We start from the raw sequence: 21,851 nt of genomic DNA on the forward strand, positions 1-21,851 counted from the left end.
AAGCTCTACAACAGCGTTTTCCACATATACTCACTTACATTAATGACATGGTAGCTTACAGAAGCAGCACCTTCCAAAATATAATTATTTATTACAGTATCTCCACGAATGTAATTTCACTATTTTAATCACAAACCCCACAATACACAGCTTAGGGAGAAATGCCAATTTGCGTTAGCTCTGCCATCATAAACCTACTGGCCGCTCTAGCTGCTGCTTTTTGGTTGCTCCTACACGGCCACACAAAGGCCCACAGCAGCACCGCGGCCTCCGAGGCCCCGAGGCCGGAGCAGCTCCGCTCAGGACCAAACCCGCACCCTCAGGCTGGGCCTGCAGTCACACAGCGCACCGTGAGGGCGAGCCTCCCCCTTCCTTGCAGGGCGGCGCCAGCCCCCTCCCGCCGCGCCAGCCCCTCAGACAAAGCAGGCAAGACAGCGGCGCCAGGACCGCCCCGTCTGGCTCCTCCACAACCCGGCAAGATCCCCGCCGCCGGAAGCTCATTGAGGGGGGAGGCGGGCCTCGAAAGGGTTTAGCCAATTACTGACAGGTATCGGGAAGACAAGCAGCGACTGTAGCCAATGATATCTGAGGCCTGCGCATGGCGGCAGCCGCCCCTGTTGGGAGAGGAGTTGCAGCGCTCCAAGCGTATGTGGGGGATTCCGGCCCGCCTGGCGCGTCAGGGCGGTGAGGGGGCGGGGCGTGGAGAAGTGGCAGATATGGATCACCAATAGACGCGCGGGAAGGACTGACAGACACGCAGTTCGCCCAATAGGAGGGCGGTGGCTGTTAAAGGGCAGGCGACCCGGAGGAGAGAGTTGGGCGCAGGTGAGTAGTTCGCGCGGCTCCCCGGGGACCTGAGCGGGGCGGGAGTGAGACCGGCACCGGCCCGGCCCGGCCCGGCCCGGCCCGGCCCGCGGCGGGCTGAGGTAACCGCTTCCCCGCGGGGCCGCTGCTCGCGCGGGGTGCAGGCAGCCCCTAGCCCTTTGTGGGGGAGAGCGGTGGGGCTCCGCCGCCCTCGACCCCAGGGGGCGGTGAGGCAGTTGTCCGCTGTCTTCCTTGGCGGCCCCGCGGGGAGGCCCTCCTCCTCTCCCTCCTCTTTCTCCTTCTCCTGGGAGAGGCGCAGGGTCCCGCCGGCCCGCCCGCGGGTCACTTGCGAGGGGAGGACTCTCCTGCGGCGCCGGTGGGGCCGCGGGCCCACCTGCTCCTCGCAGCTCAACGCGGAGGGGGCCCTGTGGCCGCGGGACTGCCGCCCTCACGGAGCGGGCCCGGCGTGGCTCGGGGGCGTGCTGCCTGGGGCAGCCGGCCGTGCCCTCGCCTTCCTTTGTTGCCTTCCTCGGCCTCCCTGGAGGGCTTCGTGCGCCTCCTGGCGGGACCGGGCCGGCCCCGCGTCTCCCCTGGCCGGCGGCGAGGTCTGTGCCGCTTCGGGCCTGGGGGGCTGTGCCTGCCTTCGTCCCTCCAAAATACGCCCCCAGCTCGGAGGGCAGATTTTCTCCCATTGATGGCCATTGCTGTTTCAGGGGAAGGGGAACTTTTGACTGATGAATCTGTGGATTCAACAGCCTGAATCCGCAGCTGCTTTCCATCCTCGGTATCTCCTCTCTGCTTCGTTAAATTATCCTTTTAGGTGGTGTTGGTTCCCTTTAGTGCTTGTTTTTTCATGTGCTCAAACCGCAGGGAGGAGTGTCCGTTTGGTGACGTGTTTAGCAGCACCCAGGTCCTCCTGTACTAAAGCCTCTCTTAGTACAAAAGCGTAAGTTGTTCCAAGCCAATTTAGCCATCTGTTATGAATCACATACAAAGTTTTCTAGAAAGCCCCCCTAGGCGTTATTATCATGTAAAGATTCTCAGACTGGCAATTTTTATTTAAAAAATGTAGGTGGTAGGTCCTCCTGATTTAAAGGGTTTTTTTCTTCAGTCATAAGCTCTGCAAGTTTAAAAAAAAAAGATAAAGGCAAACCATCAAGGCATCATACTTTAAAAGTAATGATTTTTCTGGACAATAATTCAAGTTTGACGCTAGCAACAATCCTTCAGTACTAGTGAATGCATGGATTTTTTTGTTTGCTTGCTTGCTTGTTTTCTGTGTGCAGGGTTTGTTTTGTTGGTCCAGCATGTGCTCACACAGTGTGAGCAAAGAAGACACAAAGACATAGAGGCAGAATATGGATGTCACTGTCATTAAGTACATCAAAGTTATTCCGTGGGTGTGTGTTCTGTGTTTATGGAGTGTTCAGTTTAGTTTTGCAATACTTTTCTTGGCCATAGGTTGCTTCTGGCCTGACAGGGCTGCATCAAACTCATAGCTCCATGTTGCCATCTTTCCTGGAAGACCCTTGAAATCTTTCTGTTATTGCATGATCAGAATTCTTTCTTTTCTTTCTAGCTAGTACTTTGCTTTTCTACTCAACGGTAAAAAGACGCATTTTGCATTTGCATTTATCACCATGCCATATGATGGGTGCATGGCTGGTCATGTAATGAGTCATTTGCTTCCTCTTATTTCCCAGGGATTTCTCTGTCGCTTGACCAGACTGCAGCTATTCCGTGTCAGATGACTTATGTCTTTGATCATGTACCAGAATTACTTTTGGTCATATAGTTGAGAAGGAATTTTCTTCTTGCAGATGTCTCCTCTTACCTTCATGGTGGTGTCAGTGGCTTGATCTGACCAAAAGACTTCCTTTTTTTCACCTCTGCTCTTATCTCCACGTACCTTTTCTGAGTGAACTGCCTATCTTTCCGATGGGTGCACTCAGCAGATATTATTTGCTGTGGAATCCTCTGCTAAAGACACTAAAATGTAGAGCGGTTATGGTTCTGTTTTCAGAAAAACTGTAATGTCTATCTACAAGCTTTTTCCAAATGTATGCGTGTCATGCTTTAGACTTCATATCAAAGCAAAACTTAAACATGCTGTATGTCATGTTTTTGTAAATCATGCTTTTCAAAATGGTGATAGGTGTGGTTGTTGGGGTTTTTTTCTGTAACTATCTAGAATGTGTACAAATCCTAGTTTATTACCTTTCCTGTCCCTTATATACTTTGAATGTGTAACAGTTCGTTTTTCCTCATTAAAAAGTAATATCCTGGAGACCATCTAGCAGTGTTGCAAAACAGAGTATCCCAAACCTCAGCTTTAGTTATATTAACTAAAAAGCATTATTATCTATTAGAAATGTAAACAGTCCCGCAGTGGAGTTGGTCTAGCTCTGGAAGTCAATATACTGTTAAGACAATTCATTAACGCTCATTTATGTTAATAAGAAAGGAATTGTCTTTAGTGAGGCAATATGCTTTCAAAAAGGAAAGACTTAGAAAAGGGAAGATGTCCTTACCAATCGCAAGTTAATAGGTATGAGTTTTAAAATTGGTAGACTTTGCTGCTGTTTTACTGGGAAATTCAGGGACTTCTATCAGATGTGTTCTAGCAAATAAAAAAGTTTAAAAGAAAACTTTACATAACAAGGGAATTGGATGCCAGTAGTTTCCAAGTCAGTATTACAATTCTTAAAGGTTATGTGCTTGGCTTCTGGCATAAAATCCAAACCCAAGGTTAGGCACTTCAGGAAGAGTGGCTGTGGGGATCAGACAGGTGATGCACAACACTTGTGCAAGGAGTAGTGAGACTGGCCCACAGGGTACCCTGACGTTTCTGTGTTTTAATTCTCAACCTTCTCTGGAGCGAAGATGAAAGCTTGGCTGTCTGTGTCTTCCTCATTCACGTAGAACTATATGTAGAAAATACTGTTGATGAAAATCTGATTTGAAAAAGCAATTTTTTTTTTGTTTGTCTTGTGATTGTGCCCAGTTTATCTTGCAGTGCTAGCACTAAGAAATCTAGGGAGGGCCAGGGTAGAGATACCATATGGGTCTCTCAAATCCTGTGGTTCCCTGTTATTGGGGAATGACCTTGTGCATCCCAGCTGGGGCTAAGTAAAGGACTTAGCCCGTGTGTATCTTGAGATGACAAACGGCAGTGATTCAGCAAAAGTCTGATATTTAGGTACCTTAAGAGACAACTAAGCATGTACTACTACTTTAAAGAGTTTGACACATCCAATTGGCAAGTACTTTGGAAAGTCTGACCCAGTTTTCCATAGTTAGCAAAGTACTTGAATGTTCACTGAAGTACATGATTCAAATCAAACATGTGAAATTCTACTGATTTCAGTGAAAGTGATTGTGACCTCATAAACAGACCTTAAGTGTCTTGGTAGTGACAAATGAGAAATACTATGGTTCTTGTGAAATTTACGTTATATACAAGAACTCTGTAATTCTTTTTTACATTTTGGAAGACCAACTCAAAATAGATACCTGTGAATCTTTCACACGTGCTCCCCACCCTGAAAATAGGTAAGTGCAAATGTGTGTGTGTCTAAAGCCAGCGTGAAGCTATAAGTACTTGGTCATTCCCTAGTAACCAGGAATCACAGCTTAATCTAAATATTTATCACTTCAGAATAATTGCCTTATTAACAGTGAAGCTTCTAAAAGTGCTTTTAATTGGTTCTGTGTGCAGGTAACTTTTCTGAAGAATTTACCGCCTCAGTGACTTTTTAAAAGTTAAAAAAAAAAAGCCAACAACCCATATACAAGATAAACTTAGAATTGATACATAGGTCAAGAAATTCAATTGCCATAATAAGAGAAAAGCACTAATGCTGTAATTTGCATTTGAAAAGCACAGCAAGTACCGAGTAAATTGATTTACTGCCAGACAAGTATATATGATGCTGCTTCCTCGAAAGCCTGAGTATCTTTTCGTGGTAAACTTACAGTGAAGGTTAAGGGAGATGCTTAAAGATCAGATAAGAGATCTCAGAAAAAAATATTAGCAGATACAGTGCTGTGTTGTGATATAAATCTGAGTTTTTAAACTGCAGCATTCTGGGTTTTTGTACTGGTTATATTAAGGGTCTACATTAAAACAGTAGGCTATATTATTTTTTAAATAATTCCCTTTTCTCAAAACCAATTAATATTTTATTTTCAGAAGGGCAGGAAGTTGCACACATCTTAAACAGAAAGATGCAGCTTCCAACTTGAGTCTGAAGAGTCAGAAGTGCTGGGTAGCTGCACTGTAGAGTGGTCCATGCTGATACATGCTCATGCTTTATGCAATTAATTTCTTCTTGGGACTCGGTTTTGCATATTTGCTAGCTAGTAACCATTGGAAGTAAATGGATTCACAGTGACAGCAATATTTTAACAAGGAAAAGTAGTAAAACAGTTTCCTAAATGCAGTGTTTTAAACAATATTTGATACCAGCATGCTTACATGTTGGCGCTGAAAGAATGTTGCTTGATGTGGAAAACTTTGCAAGTGAACCACTTAATTATAGTTAATAGCACATAGGAGATGAAGAACAATGTCTAAACTATTATGTGCTTTATCCTCTAAATGGATAGTTTTTGTGCAATGTGCAGATGTGTATGTTTTAACCACCTTTAGGGGAATAACAGGAAAAAAAAAATAGTAATTTCAGAATCCTGTATAGCTGGGGGAAGTTATTTAGGGATTAAGTCCACTACTCAGTAGCAATCAAATGTATAATCTGCGAGGCATTTGCTTCAGGTGGACAAAAAGTCTATACTGGATTAATAGTGAACAAACATAACAACTTGAAACTGTAAGTACTGTATAGTGAATTGTTGGCCTACTTGGTTTAAAGCCTTTTAAACCTACCTAAAGTGGTAGGTAACATGGTACAAAAGAAAGTTTAAAATAAGTTCTAAATTGGACCATTACTGGAGCAATCTGACCAAGAACCATTTTTTATTCTCAGTCTCTGATTTTGATTTTACATTTTTTTTAGTAATAAGGTCTATGATATATTCGTCAGTGCATTAATTGTCCCCTGTTTCTCCCACTGCAACTTTCCACTTTATGTACAGAGTTGCACACGATCTGTCAGGTGTATTACGGGCTTTAGCTTTCTTTTCAGCATGCAGCACAGGACCAGCTATTGCTGAGGGTAGAGGACTGAATGTGCTTTCAAGCGGTCATCACATCTGACATGAGATGTTTTGCAGTGTGAGAAGGGTAGAGGAGGGCTTTACCATGGGCGTGTAATGACTGATTCTTGAACCTGTTTCCTGTTAAAACATCTCTAATGCATTTGTTTGAACTAGTAGTTATTTTCTGACATTCAGCAGAATTGTTCAATTCTTTTTTGTGGTTAAGATAAGTCAGAAGAGCCTCTAAAACTTCAACTTTTCATATTAATCTACTTTTTTTTTTTTTTTTGGACTGGAAATGGTGTCTCATTTAAAATGTGTCTCAGAAATTTCAGTCCCCCAAACATTTCATGTTTTTGAAGTAATGATATAACAATTGTAGCTTCCTTTGGAAATAATTTAGCATTCAGACTGAAATGTGTATGTCATATTTCAGCCATAAGCAAATCCTGACTGGCAAAACTCTAAGAGTTGAAGAAAAATAGCTGTATTTTTGTAATGGAAATATCAACTCAACCTTAACGGTTCGTGACATGGATATATTAATGGATTTATAATTCATATGAGATTAGAGATGGTATCTATAGCTACTTTATATTCAGAGTTTAACAAAATGGTTTTCTTCTGTTGAAAAAACGATCAGTTCAAAATACGCATTCCTTAAATGATGACTTAGGAGTCAAGTTCGTTAAATGAAAATATACAGTATATACCTTGGAGATTTATGTTGTTTGCTCTTTTTCTCTTAGGAAGCCTGAGAAATAGGAAAATACTGCAAAGTGAAGAGAAAATTCACTTCACGAGAACTGGGCTCTGCTTTCATTGGCTTTTAAATTTTGTTTGTATTAATAACTGATTAGTGTCAGATCATCTCTGTAGTCTACTGTGGTGCAATTATTAGGTTAAAGCTGGAAAAAATGAAACAATTAAAAAGAAAAAGAAAAAGCAATTTTAGTGTTCAGGAAACTCAAACTCTCCTTAAGGAAATCAGAAAAAGGAGAGAAGTACTCTTTTCAAAGCAACTTAATACAACAATTAATGAGATGAAACGGAAAGCTTGGGAGGAAATAGCGGAGTGTGTAAATGCTGTAGGTGAAGGAGAGCAAAGAACAGGGACAGAAGTGAAAAGGCGATACCTTGACTGGAGAGCACTCATGAAGAGAAAACGTCTGAATGCAAACATCAAAGTAGTAGGTGCTGGGTTTCACCTTCCTTCATCCAATTTAGATGACTCTCTCAATGAAGACATGGATGAGAAAATGGGATTTTCAATTGAATCTAGTTTTGAATGGCAAAATATCACTGACTTCAGAGAAGCCGGTGGATCTTTAACAGAAATCAAAGTAGAAGAGGAAGAGGAGGATCCGCAGAATTTTGAAGTGAGTGACTGCCATACATTAGCTGTGTGCAATATGGCCTTCGTTTCATTTTAGCATAAGGCTTTTTTGCTGTGTTTCTTCATAGCATCTGTTTCAGTTTTTTTTCTGAACGTGTGAATTAAAGAAACTGTAGAAACAAATATGTTTCAGAGAGATGGTATTCAAATCTAGCAACTTGCAATTGTGTGTAAGGTCTTGGATGTTGATTATTAAATTGATATCCCTCAGCTTTGAATATGTATTTGCACATATGTTTTCCACTTCTGTGTGCTATAGATAAGAATTAGTTCAGTCAGTAGGATGAAAATACGCTGTTGAAGGAAACTGGTTATTTTAATACTTAGGCTGTCTGGATTGATGAATGGAGAAAAGAAATGCACTTATTTAACAAATGAAAGTATATGTTACCTCTAGGTACAGAAAGAAATAGAGTACAGAAAGAATAATGTTTGCATTTCTTAAAATGAACCCACAGGAGATGAAAATATTACTTGAATAAGTCAGCCATTCCTCTGTCAGAATTTTAGTGTTAATTTGACAAGCAGCTGTCGATCCTGTAGACAGGTTGTTACTCCTAGTAGTACCATGACTGTCCTGGGGTAGGCAGCCAGCTAGAGTAAAGTTGAATGTTTGGATAGTTTTGTTCTGCCTGTACAAATACATAGTTCTTGTTTCAAAAAGGGATACTCAAATAGTTTTGGTTTGAGTTTTTTGCAGGGGGAAGGGTGGGGAAGAAGCAACTCCTGTCTTAGCTCAGTTGAGATGTGTGCTGGGAAGAAAATCAGCATAAACTGTTAAATGGTAGTGGGATTACTGTCTGACAACTGCTGAAGAACAGTGTGTGTCTGCTCTAATGCTAGAGGACTGGCAGTGGCTCTCATTGTTTTAAGATTTTCTGAACCTGTATCTTTCTCAGTTTGCCTTTCTTTTGCAGCATACCTAGTGGGAGATAATTATCCCTTGTGTACTATGAATTTGTAGCACATAAGGGCTATAATTCTGTACAAGTGGTTACAGTCCACCAAGAGCAATGGTCTTAATCACCTAGTCATCTGCATCATAAATAGCTTTTCAACAAATGTGATAGAAGTTAAACAACTCGTGTTTATTGACCCATTCAATACAGTTTGAAGGCTTAGGAGCACATGAAAAATGTCAGCGTTACATGTTTTTTTAGAAAGGTAATCCTCAAGTTAGCAAAGGCAGGGTTAGCTTACATACCACATAGCCTATGGATCCAGCTGCCCTGATTAAATAATTAGTCACAACAAATTCCTAGTGACTTACATAAATGTCACTAAGCTATATGAAAAGTAAGAACAACATGCTTTTTTAGATACAGTTTTCTGTCAGTGGTTCTTAATGCTTTATAATAGCTATAGTGCAATATTTTCTGTATGTTCTTGCATGTCCACTGACAAACTGATTTTCCTTTTTTTAATTGATAGATAAAGCATGTTTCTCTGCCTGTGTAATGGCAGAAAACAGTCTTTTAATCTAACATGGTTATTTCACAGCATGCAAGTTAAACAGTTCTGAGTGGCTTTTAAGATGAAAAAAACACAATATGTTCTTTTCAGTCAAGGTATGTGTAACATTTATTCCGGCATAAAGACTGGAATGTAATTCTTGTCTATCACATTCCTCTGCAGTTTCCTATTGAGGAAGAAGAAGAAATTTTGTCATCAGTTTTGCCAGATTCGAAAAAGGAAAATGACCTACCAGACTTCCCCCACATTGAAGAGTTTGGAAATCTAAGCTCTGCTCAAGCTAGGCTAGCCTATGAAGATTCTCACTTGCTTATAAATCTGGAGAAGCAGAAGGTGGAGCTGGAGAAGCAGCGACTAGACATTGAAGCTGAAAGGTTGCAAGTGGAGAAGGAGCGCCTGCAAATTGAAAAAGAACGGTTGCGGCATGTTGACTTGGAGCGTGAAAGACTTCAGATTGAGAAGGAGCGGCTTCAGATTGAATGGGAGAAACTCAGGCTAGAGACTTTGCATGCTGAAAAACCTGCCCTGGAAAATGACCTCACCCAAACAGAAAAACCCATCATGCAGCCTCTGGATCTGGAAACTGAAAAGTTAAAACTTGAAAAAGAACGTTTGCAGTTAGAGAAAGAGAGGCTGCAGTTCCTAAAGTTTGAGTCAGAGAAGCTGCAGATTGAGAAGGAACGCTTGCAAGTGGAGAAGGAGCGCCTTCGAATTCAGAGAGAGGGTCACTTGCAGTGAACTTCTTGACTGCAGTGTCAACACTAGTGTTTTGATGTTTGTAAAATAGAGGTAGTTCTTTTCTTAATACTGAAACTGTCCTAGAGGCATAACATTCTTCTCTTTGGAGTTGAATGTTGATGTTAAACTGAGAAAGAAAGAGGAAAAAAAAAAAGAAAAAAAGAAAAAAAAAGAATGGTGCTCAATATGTTAGTGTGCCTACATAAATGAGCTTATGTGTGAAATTGCTTTTCAGTGTATCAGAACTAAGTGTTATGTTCTCTCGTCTTCAGTATTGTGTTGTATTAGTTCGATGTCCTCCTCTCAGACACGTTGAGAAGAATCAAGGCTGAACCTTGTACTTTTTTCACTGTACTAACAGTAAGGAAGGATCAGAATAAATCAACATATGTATAAGTTAGAACACAATAACAGAGCCATCATTCAATAAACTTAATTTCCCTTTTTTGTTTTTTTTTTTCTGCCCTCAAAGTTGGAAAAAGAGTTGAAGAATAATCTAAAAGTTGAAGTACAAGTGAAATTCACTGCAGTTGTGTTTACTGTTGTTCCATGGCTTGAACTGAATGTGAGTGCAGAAAATAGTATTCTTCCTTTTGCATTAAGTATTCATACTAGATGAAGTTACACATCGACCATACCCACTATAAGGTGGACTGTTGGTTGCACCAGGTCATTAATAATACTGTACAGACTATAGCACCTGTCAGTACAGCATAGGGACTGACTGATTGATCAGACATGCTCTCTGGTCAGTCTGTGATGACCCTCTGAAGTAAATTGCTAGACCCAGTTTGTTCCTTGAAAGACAGTAGCTAGTGATGGGAATCTCAGGAGCAGAGACACAGAGGCTGAGCGCAGACGAAGGAGCACTGAGCTTGAACACTAACACTTGGTGTTAGTTCTGCCTGGCCAGCACTGAGCTCATGTCCCTGAGGCAGCCAGGGGAGGCTTCTATGGCTGACATCATATAGTATGTTTTAATTAGACAAGCAGAAATGGTCAGTGCTGAAGGCTGTCAGTCTTTCATAAGCAATGTATTCATTGAAAATATCAAAAAACCCCTAACCAACAATGCTTTCTATTATTTCATGTATGTTTCAGTCTCAACTGAGCCAGAGTTCACATTTCTCATCTGCAGCTATCTTTTGTTGATTCCATTTGGAACTTAGGACTATGAGAATACTAAATCTGAATATATGTTGAGTGACTTACATGGATTCTTGTGCAAGTAAATATATTTATACCAATACAGGATTACTTTTATTCTGCAAAGAAAATGTTATTTTTTTATTACTGAAACAAGTGTGCTTCTACAGTGGAAATAAATTTGACTACAACCCAAAATTGCTATTGAGACTCTTTCTTCACAGAGAAACAGGGCTACATATGAAGAGAAACCTGGGTACTCAACACTGCAGTAGCCAAAGTTGCTGGTGCCTGTATTCCCTGTGTAGTAAATACGAGAGATGTCTCTCAGAGTAAGAGTTAGACCAACCAGCACTTACCTGAGAAAGGAAAAAGGAAGGAGAGATAAACCAGCTGGATAGAAGTGCCCCAACAGGAAGTTTATCTGAGATTCTTCTTACTGACTGGTGGGCTGACCCAGGCTGGAGGCCAGGTGCCCCCAAAGCTGCTCTGTCACTGCCCTCCTCAGCTGGGCAGGGGAGAGAAAATACAACGAAAGGCTCCTGGGTCGAGATAAGGACAGGGAGAGATCACTCACCTGTTACTGTCACTGGCAAAGCAGACTTGACTTGGGAAAATCAATTTAATTTATTACCAATCAAATCAGAGTAGAGCAATGAGAAATAAAAGCAAATCTTAAAACACCTTCCCCCCACCCCTCCCTTGTTCCCAGGCCCAACTTCACTCCCCATTTCTCTCCCTCCTCCCCCCTCAGCAGCACAGGGGGATGGGGAATGGGGGTTGTGGTCAGTTCATCACACGGTGTTTCTGCCGCTCCTTCCTCCTCAGGAGGAGGACTCCTCACACTCTGCCCCTGCTCCAGCCTGGGGTCCCTCCCACGGGAGACAGTCCTCCACCAACTTCGCCAACATGAGTCCTTCCCGTGGGCTGCAGTTCTTCACGAACTGCTCCAGCGTGGGTCCCTTTCACGGAGTGCAGACCTTCAGGAGCAAACTGCTCCAGCATGGGTCCCCCACGGGGTCACAAGTCCTGCCAGCAAACCTGCTCTGGCGTGGGCTCCTCTCTCCATGGGGCCACAGGTCCTGCCAGGAGCCTGCTCCAGTGCGGGCTTCCCATGGGGCCACATCCTACTTTAGGTTTATCCATCTGCTCCGGTGTGGGGTCCTCCACAGGCTGCAGGGAGACAGCCTGCCTCACCATGATCTTCTCCACGGGCTGCAGGGGAATCTCTGCTCTGGTCCCTGGAGCACCTGCTCCCCCTCCTGCACTGACATTGGTGTCTGCAGAGTTGTCCCTCTCACATAGTCTCACTCCTCTCTCTGGCTACAACTGCTCTTTGTGGTTTTTTCCCCCTTTCTTAACGATGTCATCACAGAAGCACTACCACCATGACTGATGGGCTCGGCGTTGGCCAGCGGCAGGTCTGACTTGGAGCCGGCTGGCATTGGCTCTGTCAGACACGGGGGAAGCTTCTAGCAGCTTCTCGCAGAAGCCACCCCTATAGCCCCCTCACTACCAAAACCTTGCACGCAAACACAATATATTGAAATAAAGTGACAAATTTTCAGCTCCCTTATATATATCAAACAAATTTATATTAAAAATAGCTTTCTCTGCCCATTACCATTTTCCTTTGATTTGGAGAAATTACTTCTCTCTCCCTTTTAAAACATGAGAGAGGCAGAATTCAGGAAGTCTGTCAGCATTTCCCAGATAGTTGGATGACTTGGATTTCATGATTACTGTACCCTGAGGTGACCAACTTTCTAGATAACTATTCTGACTGCCAAACAGGGTGAGTAGGAACAAGAGCCAACACAGCCAGCCATGCAAGAGGTAGTGACCAGAAGGACCAAGCCAGGGCAGAGAACCTTCCCATGGTCTTGTCTGCAAGAAGTACTTGGCTGGGAACGGGCAGATGTGGAGTCTGGCTCCTGTTTTGACAGGTAGTTACGCTGCTGCTTGATACCTGTACCTCTGTATTCATCTTTTACTCCAGTTGAATGACTTAACCATCAGGATAATAGTTTTTATTTTTCATTGGACATCTTGGGAATGATGGCCCAAGAGCATTAAAAGTTTTGGGGACCCCCCCCCCCCAGATAAATCTGAACCATTTCTGAGTTCTGAATTGTTTCTGAAATTTGAACACTTCTCCAAATGTGAATAGAGCTGTATGTAAGCAATTATTTCTTCTAACAACTATTCAGCCTCCTAGGGTAATGATGCATCCTTTGGTTATACAAACCTTTTGGAAAATACTGAATGATGAAATTAAGTATCGTCATAAATCATTGAAAAGACAGTTTCAACATAAAATTTAGAGAAAATTACAGAGTTTAATACATCAATTTTTATAGCTTGCTTTTTTCATACCAAAATTGCAGTCATTTTGTGGTAATTTGAATTTAAATGTCATATTTTTAAGTACTAATCTGCAATCTCTTAAACCTTAATTACTTGATTTACCAACCTGGGATCCTGACAGCAAAGCCTAAGAGCAAGATTTGGACCATGTAAATGTCACCAAAGTCAGGACATACACATGAGCTCAGTTCCTCTGTTAGAGAGGAAGAGATTTTGGACTCTTGCTTAAAAGAAGGGCCTGTGATTTTACATAATGAGCAACATTTCCAGACTGGGAAGAGTTTTAAGACAAGGGGAGGAGGAAGAGGCAAGTATCTGGAGAAATAAAAGGAGAAGTGTGAAGATCAAACATTTAGTAAGAGGGAAGGCAGGTGAAGCCGGCGCTAGATGAAACAGAGTACTGGAAATATCCCCAGTGGTCACTGTGAACTGCTTCATCGAGGTTATAGCTGATGCACTGATGTCCGATCTCATGGCTCTGTGGACCATCGTGGGAATGTATGAAAAGGGCAGGTGAGGGGCAAAGCGCAGCCTGCACTGGGCAATTCGCAGCCTCACACACTCCGTGCGTGCCGTGTGCTTTCCTGTGCTGCAGCAGGAACATGCACCGGGACCTTCATAGATGCCGTTATGTCCACTGCTCCATGAAGGGTTTTCTAGCCAGTAATTTTAGGGCCAGAAGGCCAAATAACAAAGGTAAAATAAAAGCTTCTTCAGAGAGTTTCTCGCTGTCTTAGTGATGGGTCCCACCAATTTGTGCCTGGCTGTGACAGTATGCTCCCCCTTCCCAACCTGACCTTTATTTCCCATAACTCTGCTGAAGCGATAACCACCACTGGTGGTGGTAATGGATGAGCCTGGTTGTGATGTCTGCACCTGCTCAAAGTGGATTTGGAGATAACAACACAATAGCCAAGGGCTGATTTGAGGAATGTGCCCACCTAACCAAGTGCTGGTCAATGTCCAACTCGAGCCAAGTTTGGAAGAAACAAACATCTGTGGTTGGTACGCAAATATGACTATTAGTCAATCATCTTATGCCCATGAATACTGAGCAGCCTGAGAGCTCTTTGAGCTCTCCTGCATGGCAGCAGGCTGCACGCCAGGATCTCCCCTTGAGTAGGGACGCCTACCAAGGTTACTCCTTGAAGCTGAGAGAATCCTTATCGCGTCAGATACTCAGTAAGTGAATTGGGGATAGGTGCGCTGAAACTTTGAACATCTTAGCTAAGCGATATAAAGGATTGATTGTGCACGTATAATCCTTTAGACATAAACCCTTGACCAAGTCTGAGACTAGGACTGGATCCAGCCACACCTAGACGCCTCTGAGTAGGAGTTTAGAAAGCAAGGGGGGTCCTCTCTGAACTTCGTGACTCAACGGGAGGGTCTCCCTGACAGTTTTGTCTGACCCTGTCCTCTATGCAGTAAATAATCAAACGTACCTTGAAATCAAATCTTGTTAATTGACTGTTGCATTTACCATTGAACTTTAACTCACTTTGTTAGCAATAAAATACATTGCTGCTTCTCTCTTCCGAGTGAAGTGCATCCCTCTCTCTCCATCCGTGACGCTGGCTAAGACATTAATGGAGAGAAGCAGAGTGCATGCAGGTGTTTTCACAATGCAGTTTGGAGACAGACTGGCTAATGCTTAACAGCATCCTAACAGCCGCCAGAGAAGCTGATAGGGTAAGGTTGCACATGTAGTCCCCAAGAACAGCCCAGGATGAACAGCAGCCACACTCCAAGAGGATACACCTGAGAAAACATGGAAGGAAACTTCATTTCCTTGAGTAAGGGGTCCTGCATGATTTCTGGGCCATTTTGAGCAACTTTCACTGTGCACGAAGAGATGCTGCAAGCAATGTATACACAAGGTAGAAAATATTTATTTATTAAGACAAACAAGAGATGGTTAGGATTTAATAACCTCTCAGACTAAGTATTAGTATCCTTATCACCTCAAGGTGTCTTTGCTAGCCCGGTAGGCATCAGCTAGAAGAGGAAGGGTTGTCCTCCAGGGTTCCCTGGCATAGCTCTTTGATGGCTGAGGTGCCATCTTCTGAGAGTTTGTTTCTTTTTTTGCTTTGGTATTTCTTAATCTTTTCATGTTGGTAGGGGTATTTTCCCCTTAAATACTCAAAGTGCTACTGACACCTATCTCAACATTGCCACCTCTATCTGTAGTTTTACCTTATCTCGCTTGACTCTTCTCTACAAACTTCCTGAGCTTTTTCTCACAACTTTGCCATTTTCCCATCAGTGTGAGCCAAGGTTAAGCAGCCAGGCTGGATTAAAGATGTGATGGGGAGGGACACGTTTACCTGCAGCGTTGATTGGACTCACCCAATAATGGTCCTGGAGGTCTTGCATAGTGGTGGTACTAGTCAGACCAGCCTGCAGTGAGTGAAGCAGTTCTCCAGCACCACCTGTGGAGATAGGAGCTATTTGACTGGGTGATGGTGTCCTGGATGTTGCTGTCTTCAGGATAATAGCAAGACTGGGCAAAAAAGAGGCAAAGCCAGTATCAGTCTCCTTGAGCTGTTTTAGGTGTTGGAAAAAACATCTTGGTCACTGGCAGCTCTGTGAAATACCATGATGGGCCCAAGAGGGAGACAATATGAAGCCTCACCTTCCTGTGAACTTTCCCAAATAGAGCAGAGAGCTCTCAGTTACATCAGGCTATTTGCCAGTAGCCTGGTGGTAAAAGTTGCCCAAACCACTGCTGCTACTCCAGGTCTTTGGCTAACCAGGACTGCATGTCATTTGTATGCATCATCTTGAAATGGGCAATCACCTGTTAGGTGCCCTTTCAAAATGTAACGGAATTACGTTCATATTTTATTTCGTCTCCAAACAAAAGAAGTTTCTAAATCTATCAGGTAGTACTTACCCCTGCAATAGGAAACAGAGGCTGATAAGTCACATCTCTTTGCCTTTTCATGGATGCAGTTGCCACAAAAGAGCATCAGCGACATCACCTGCCTCTCCAGCTCACACGCCCCCAGAACCCCTCCCTCAGAAAGGCACGGAGCGCTCCAAGGAGACCGAGTCAGATCCAGGGCTGATATTTTACAAATACAAAAATACCCTCAAAAATCCTACTCCATGTCAGTCAGGAGCCCTCACAGAAGTGATAGGTGGGAGAAGAGGGAGGAGGAAAGACTGATTTTTCTTTATTGTTGCTGAAATAAATTAGTGAATTTAAGCCAGAGGGTGTCAGAAAATGCCACCAAATGCTTTCTTTTTTCCTTTTTCTTTTTTTCCTTTTTCTTTTTCTTTTTCTTTTTCTTTTTCTTTTTCTTTTTCTTTTTCTTTCTCTTTCTCTTTCTCTTTCTCTTTCTCTTTCTCTTTCTCTTTTTTTCTTTTTCTTTTTTTCTTTTTCTTTCCCCTTTTTTAGCATTGCATGCAATAACCTTGCAATCTGCTGAATGGCAAAAGCTAGACTTAATACAGATGATTGCTTAAGGCCCTGTGTAGGATCTCATCTCACAGGCTTTCTCCCTTGTTGACTTAGGACACTGGCCCCATGTCTTCTTACAAGAACTTGTCACCCCGAGCATGCACCCTGTTCCTCCCATGCTCAAAGTGCTTTGAAACGTGACCCAGCTCAGCTCAAGCTCCCAGTGTCCCACAGAGGACTGGAAGTGCTGGGACAGGCAATTTGGGCCCTTACCTGATTGCTCAGAGATCAGAGAAAGACTGTTTCTCCCTGGTCCACTCTCCTCCAGGCTGTCACCATGCCGCCTTGCATGTGCCCAGTCTCCGCTTCACCTTGTGTCTTGCACTTCTCTGCCTTCATCTAGCTCAGAAATTTCTGGGGTGCTTGTCACTTTGATGTCCATACATCCACATGACGCTGATTTGCTCTCTATTCAGTTTTGATATCTATCTGTTCACATGACGCTGACTTGGCTCTCTATTAAAATGGAGCGTGAGAAGGTAGCAGTCCCTGGTCACTGTCTGACTACCACTGACTTTCCCGAGAGACCTGGTAGTGATATATTCTCCCTTCTTTTCCTTCTGTGGGGAAGTAAAGATAAGGCTCTCTCTTTTCCCACCCAATGTGAGCAAGAAGATTGACAAGTATTAAAACATCACCTGCAAGGAATGGGTGAAAGAACTGGGGTTACCTAGTCAACAAAAGATGGAATGGGGGGAGACATAACAGCCTTCAAATATGTGTAAGCCTCTAGGAAATAATCTGCTTTTTGTGCCCACTGCCAATGACACATGGAAGAATAAGCCTAAATTGCAGTTGTGGCTGCCTGGACTAGCCATGAGGAAAAAAGCTGGTCAGGACTTGAAGGACTGGTCTAAAAGCCTGGGGAAACTGTATGGTCTCCATCGTTCAGTAATTTTAAAAATATGTTTGGCACACATGAAGTGTGATACAGGTGCTGTCCTCCACTGATTTTCTTCACGATGCCATGAACAGGAGCAGCAAGAGTATTCACTGCTTTTCCTCCTTATCTTTCCTGTTTCTGTGTGCCATCAGGTTGCAGGCTGGCTTCCCTTGAAGTCTGGTCTTGTGAAAAGATGTCAGTTATGCAGTGCGGACATGAGATGCTGCCTTTGCTTTTCTGACCTGCATTTATTTCCTAGGCTCAGCCAGCTCCAGCGCGTTATTCGAGCGCATCTGTGGAGATGGGGAGTGCTGTTCCCAGGAGGCAGTGGAGGAGGCGGCATGGCCGTTCATCTCACGGCTTGGGCATTTTGTACCAGGAGCCCTGCTCCTGCTCAGCATCGTGTGTGTGGCACAGGGAGTCCTACTGGGGTGGCAGTTCAGCTGCATCCCATGCAGATTCTGGCCTCTGAAAACATCCACTAGCTCTTTCACAGCTCAGTGTTTCTCTACCAGATTTGTATCATCTCCTGTGTTTGTGTGCCCCATGAACTTCCAGACTGGAAAACCTGCCTCTCCAAGGTCACGACCAATCACATAGCCCAGGACAGGCAAAACGATGATCAGTCCCAGGATCGGTTCTCAATAACACAGTGTGCTGTAAATTTTTGCCTATGGCATTCAAATAGAATCATAGAATCATAGAATGGTTAGGGTTGGAAGGGACCTTAAAGATCACCTAGTTCCAACCCCCCTGCCATGGGCAAGGACACCCTCCACTAGACCAGGTTGCCCAAAGCCCCATCCAGCCTGGCCTTGAACACTTCCAGGGAGGGGGCCTCCACAACCTCTCTGGGCAACCTGTTCCAGTGCCTCACCACCCTCACAGGGAAGAATTTCTTTCTAACATCTAATCTAAATCGACCCTCCTTCAGCTTAAACCCATTACCCCTGGTCCTGTCACTCCATGCCCTTGTAAACAGTCCCTCACCATCTTTCCTGTAGGCCCCTTCAGATACTGGAAGGCTGCAATTAGATCTCCCCGGAGCCTTCTCTTCTCCGGGCTGAACAATCCCAACTCTCTCAGCCTGTCCTCATAGGAGAGGTGCTCCAGCCCTCTCATCAGCTTCATGGCCTCCTCTGAACTCGCTCCAACAGCTCCATGTCTTTCTTGTACTGGGGCCCCCAGAGCTGGACGCAGTACTCCAGGTGGGGTCTCACAAGAGCCGAGTAGAGGGGCAGGATCACCTCCCTCGACCTGCTGGTCACACCTCTTTTGATGCAGCCCAGGACATGGTTGGCTTTCTGGGCTGCAAGCGCACACTGCCGGCTCATGTTGAGCTTCTCATCAATCAATACCCCCAAGTCCTTCTCCTCGGGGCTGCTTTCAATCCATTCCTTGCCCAGCCTGTAGTTGTGCTAGGGATTGCACTGACCCATGTGCAGGACCTTGCACTTGGCCTTGTTGAACTTCATGTGGTTCGCACGGGCCCACCTCTCCAGCCTGTCCAGGTCCCTCTGGATGGCATCCCTTCCCTCCAGAGTGCTGACCACACGACACAGCTTGGTGTTGTCGGCAAACTTGCTGAGGGTGCACTTGATCCCACTGTCCATGTCGCCGACAAAGATGTTGAACAGCACCGGTCCCAGTACCGACCCCTGAGGAACACCACTCATCACTGATCTGCACTTGGACATTGAGCCATTGACCACAACTCTTTGAGTGCGGCCATCCAGCCAATTCCTTATCCACCGAGTGGTCCATCCATCAAATCTGTGTCTCTCCAATTTAGAGACAAGGATGTCGTGTGGGACAGTGCCAAGTGCTTTGCACAAGTCCAGGTAGATGATGTCAGTTGCCCTTCCCTTCTCCACCGACGCTGTAACCCCATCATAGAAGGCCACCAAGTTTGTCAGGCACGATTTGCCCTTAATGAAGCCGTGTTGGCTGTCACCAGTCACCTCCTTATTTTCCATGTGCCTGAGGATAGTCTGCAGGAGGGTCTGCTCCATAATCTTGCCAGGCACGGAGGTGAGACTGACCGGCCTGTAGTTCCCTGGGTCTTCCTTTTTCCCCTTCTTAAAAATGGTGGTTATGTTTCCCCTCTTCCAGTCGGTGGGAACTTTGCTGGACTGCCAGGACTTCTCAAATATGATGGCGAGTGGCCTGGCCACTTCATCCGCCAGTTCCCTCGAGACCTGCAGATGCATCTCGTGCTACAAGCTGTGGTCTGGCACTCTACTGTTCACTCACCTTTTCCATCACTTGTGTAAGCACACGGTCTAAATGTTGGGCTTTTTATGCCAATATTTCTTACCAGAGGCTAAAAATGACCGAGAAGCAGACCCTCTAGTGGCATGACTACAGCAAGGAGGTTTTCCTGTGCCATGGCTACCTCACCCATCTAACGGGGAGCTGCACAAGCTGCTGCTGTGACCACTTACCCGCAGAGCTCTTGCTGTCAGCAGTTTGCAGAAGGGGCTTGGTGGGCACCGTGCTCTGACACGGAAAAGGCTGGAGCTGCTTGCTTTAGATGTGCATTTGTTTTCATGAATCTCCGACTTGGCATTAAGCCGTCAGCTTGTGAAGAGCTACGTCATGCAGTAACCATGTTATCCAGAAAACAGAGCAAGAGCCAGTGGCCTTTGAGCAGTCCAAAGTGCTAAGGAGGCAAATTGCTACGTACGAGGCAAATAAACATGATTTTAAAAGCTAGCAGAGTTAGAGCAGCAGCAGCTATGGCCTCTGACTGGAAGTCTAAATCCCTGCATCACTCAGGCACTGTTGAAGTTTGCAGCTAACATTAAGATAAAATATAAGTGGGCCAGATACCTCCATATGTTAGCGGATTTGTTTTGCATCTGTGATGCAGAATGTTTGTAGCTGGTATCAGAACTACAGAAAGATTTAAATCCAGGCTTAAAAGAAAAAAATAAAAAAGATTGCATTTTAAAATAAATGCCCAACTTTTTTGTTTCCAGATAACCAACTTATTTGAAGATGCATGCTCCGGGCAAATAAGAGGAGGAGGGCAGGAAAGAACATCTTCAGTACTGACCTTGGGCAACTTAGAGTACTTCATAATTTCATCCTTTTTTTTTTCTTTTTTGGCTAATTTATGCCAAAAAGATGATTTTTTTTAAACCACTAGTTATGCCACTGGTGCTTTTGGCTTGGTGTCACCAGACGATCTTGCAGCAGCGCTGTGAGCCGGCCATTTGTCACTCATGCAGCATGAAATGGGAGTCAGGCAGGGAGTGCTGGCTGATGTGACTGTGGCGGCTCTCGCCCCCAACTCACCATTTTTCCTTCCTGGTCTCTTAAATCAAAATCTCCTGATGCTAGGTCACAGTTACTATGCCAATGAATACAGCAGTTCTCAGCCATCAGAAAACATATTAGAAAAAAAACAGGTACACTGACACAAGACCAGAAGAAGCCGTTTTCATGGACTGCACATAATCCTTTTAAACTTGACCTACTTTAGAGGGCATTTCCATCCTCTCCTTTTACAGTTTATTAAGAATACCATTGTTATTGTCTGTTACAGTTTTACTGTTTTTAATTTCCCTACTTCACACTATCAGTAGTTTTATTCTACACATTAGCAGACCGTGGAATACCTTGCCTTGTTACTTCCATATTTTCTAATTGCAACACTCCATCATTAGTCAACTGGTTCATAATGTGGAAGGCAAAGTTGCTATTTCATTTCATGCTATATAATACAATGCTTCTGGTTCAGTAATTACATTGTGCCAGACTTGTGATCAATCCTGAGATAGCTCACTCTTGATGGATAGCCCCATCACGGAGTTTATAAGAGTTAAAGGAAGAAGCAAATTTTTAATTTTGCTCCTCTGTCAATTTAGGTAATTGAACACTGCTTTTCAGACCAATATTTATCTCACCAAGATAGGAAGAGATTACAGAAATGAGAACTTAAAGGAGAGAAGTGAAGTTTGAAAAGCATTTTCTCAAGTTTTGGTTTTGCAAAACTGGCAAGATATAAATTAGACGTTCTTCCATGGAAAGTTATTGTGTATTACTCTGTTAATGGAGTGCAAATCTTTTAGTCACCTGTTTAATGTACTGGTGAAAACCATTACCTGCTTCTCATAACTATTCCAAAGATTATGTGAAATGAGCTGCTGATCTTACTTACTACTACTGCTTAGTACTAGGCCTGTGGAAAAAAAAAAAATATTTCCAAAGGTTTTCTGCTCAGTCATAGGAGTGTTTGTGAGTCAAGCCATTTTCTGAAGTCGCAGCCAACTTTCAAATAGTCGTAGGATATGGGAAGTGCCTTCTCCAATCAGGGGAAGAATTGCAAGTATGGGGTCCAAGAGTGCAACATGAGTCGCCAGTTTCAGGGACAGAGTTTCTGGCCAGATAGACTATTGCTTTGGTTCAATAAAGAG

At 43.9% G+C, this 21,851-nt stretch overlaps 1 protein-coding gene across 3 annotated transcripts; it reads left to right on the plus strand.

The window, feature by feature from the left end:
- Positions 1 to 749: 749 nt before the first annotated feature.
- MSANTD4 (Myb/SANT DNA binding domain containing 4 with coiled-coils) lies at positions 750 to 10,912 on the plus strand. Of its 3 annotated transcripts, none has more exons than XM_054810429.1 (3): positions 750 to 825; positions 6,711 to 7,340; positions 8,993 to 10,912. In XM_054810429.1, exons 2-3 carry the CDS (start codon positions 6,879 to 6,881, stop codon positions 9,566 to 9,568), a joined length of 1,038 nt encoding a protein of 345 aa, XP_054666404.1. In that variant the 5' UTR covers positions 750 to 825; positions 6,711 to 6,878; the 3' UTR covers positions 9,569 to 10,912. The 3 variants fall into 3 exon arrangements, with proteins under 3 accessions (XP_054666404.1, XP_054666423.1, XP_054666414.1); XM_054810448.1 differs by lacking the exon at positions 750 to 825 and adding an exon at positions 897 to 926; XM_054810439.1 differs by lacking the exon at positions 750 to 825 and adding an exon at positions 1,670 to 1,750.
- The last annotated feature ends 10,939 nt before the right edge of the window (positions 10,913 to 21,851 follow it).

The sequence above is a fragment of the Grus americana genome, chromosome 1 (genome assembly GCF_028858705.1).
Source record: "Grus americana isolate bGruAme1 chromosome 1, bGruAme1.mat, whole genome shotgun sequence".
NCBI classification, from domain to species: Eukaryota; Metazoa; Chordata; class Aves; order Gruiformes; family Gruidae; genus Grus; species Grus americana.

Excerpts from the sequence above, each read along its gene's own strand:
- MSANTD4 (XM_054810429.1), top strand. The coding sequence starts at position 6,879 with ATGAAACAATTAAAAAGAAAAAGAAAAAGCAATTTTAGTGTTCAGGAA. Across the intron at positions 7,341-8,992 it reads AGGATCCGCAGAATTTTGAA|TTTCCTATTGAGGAAGAAGA; the intron begins GTGAGTGACTGC and ends ATTCCTCTGCAG.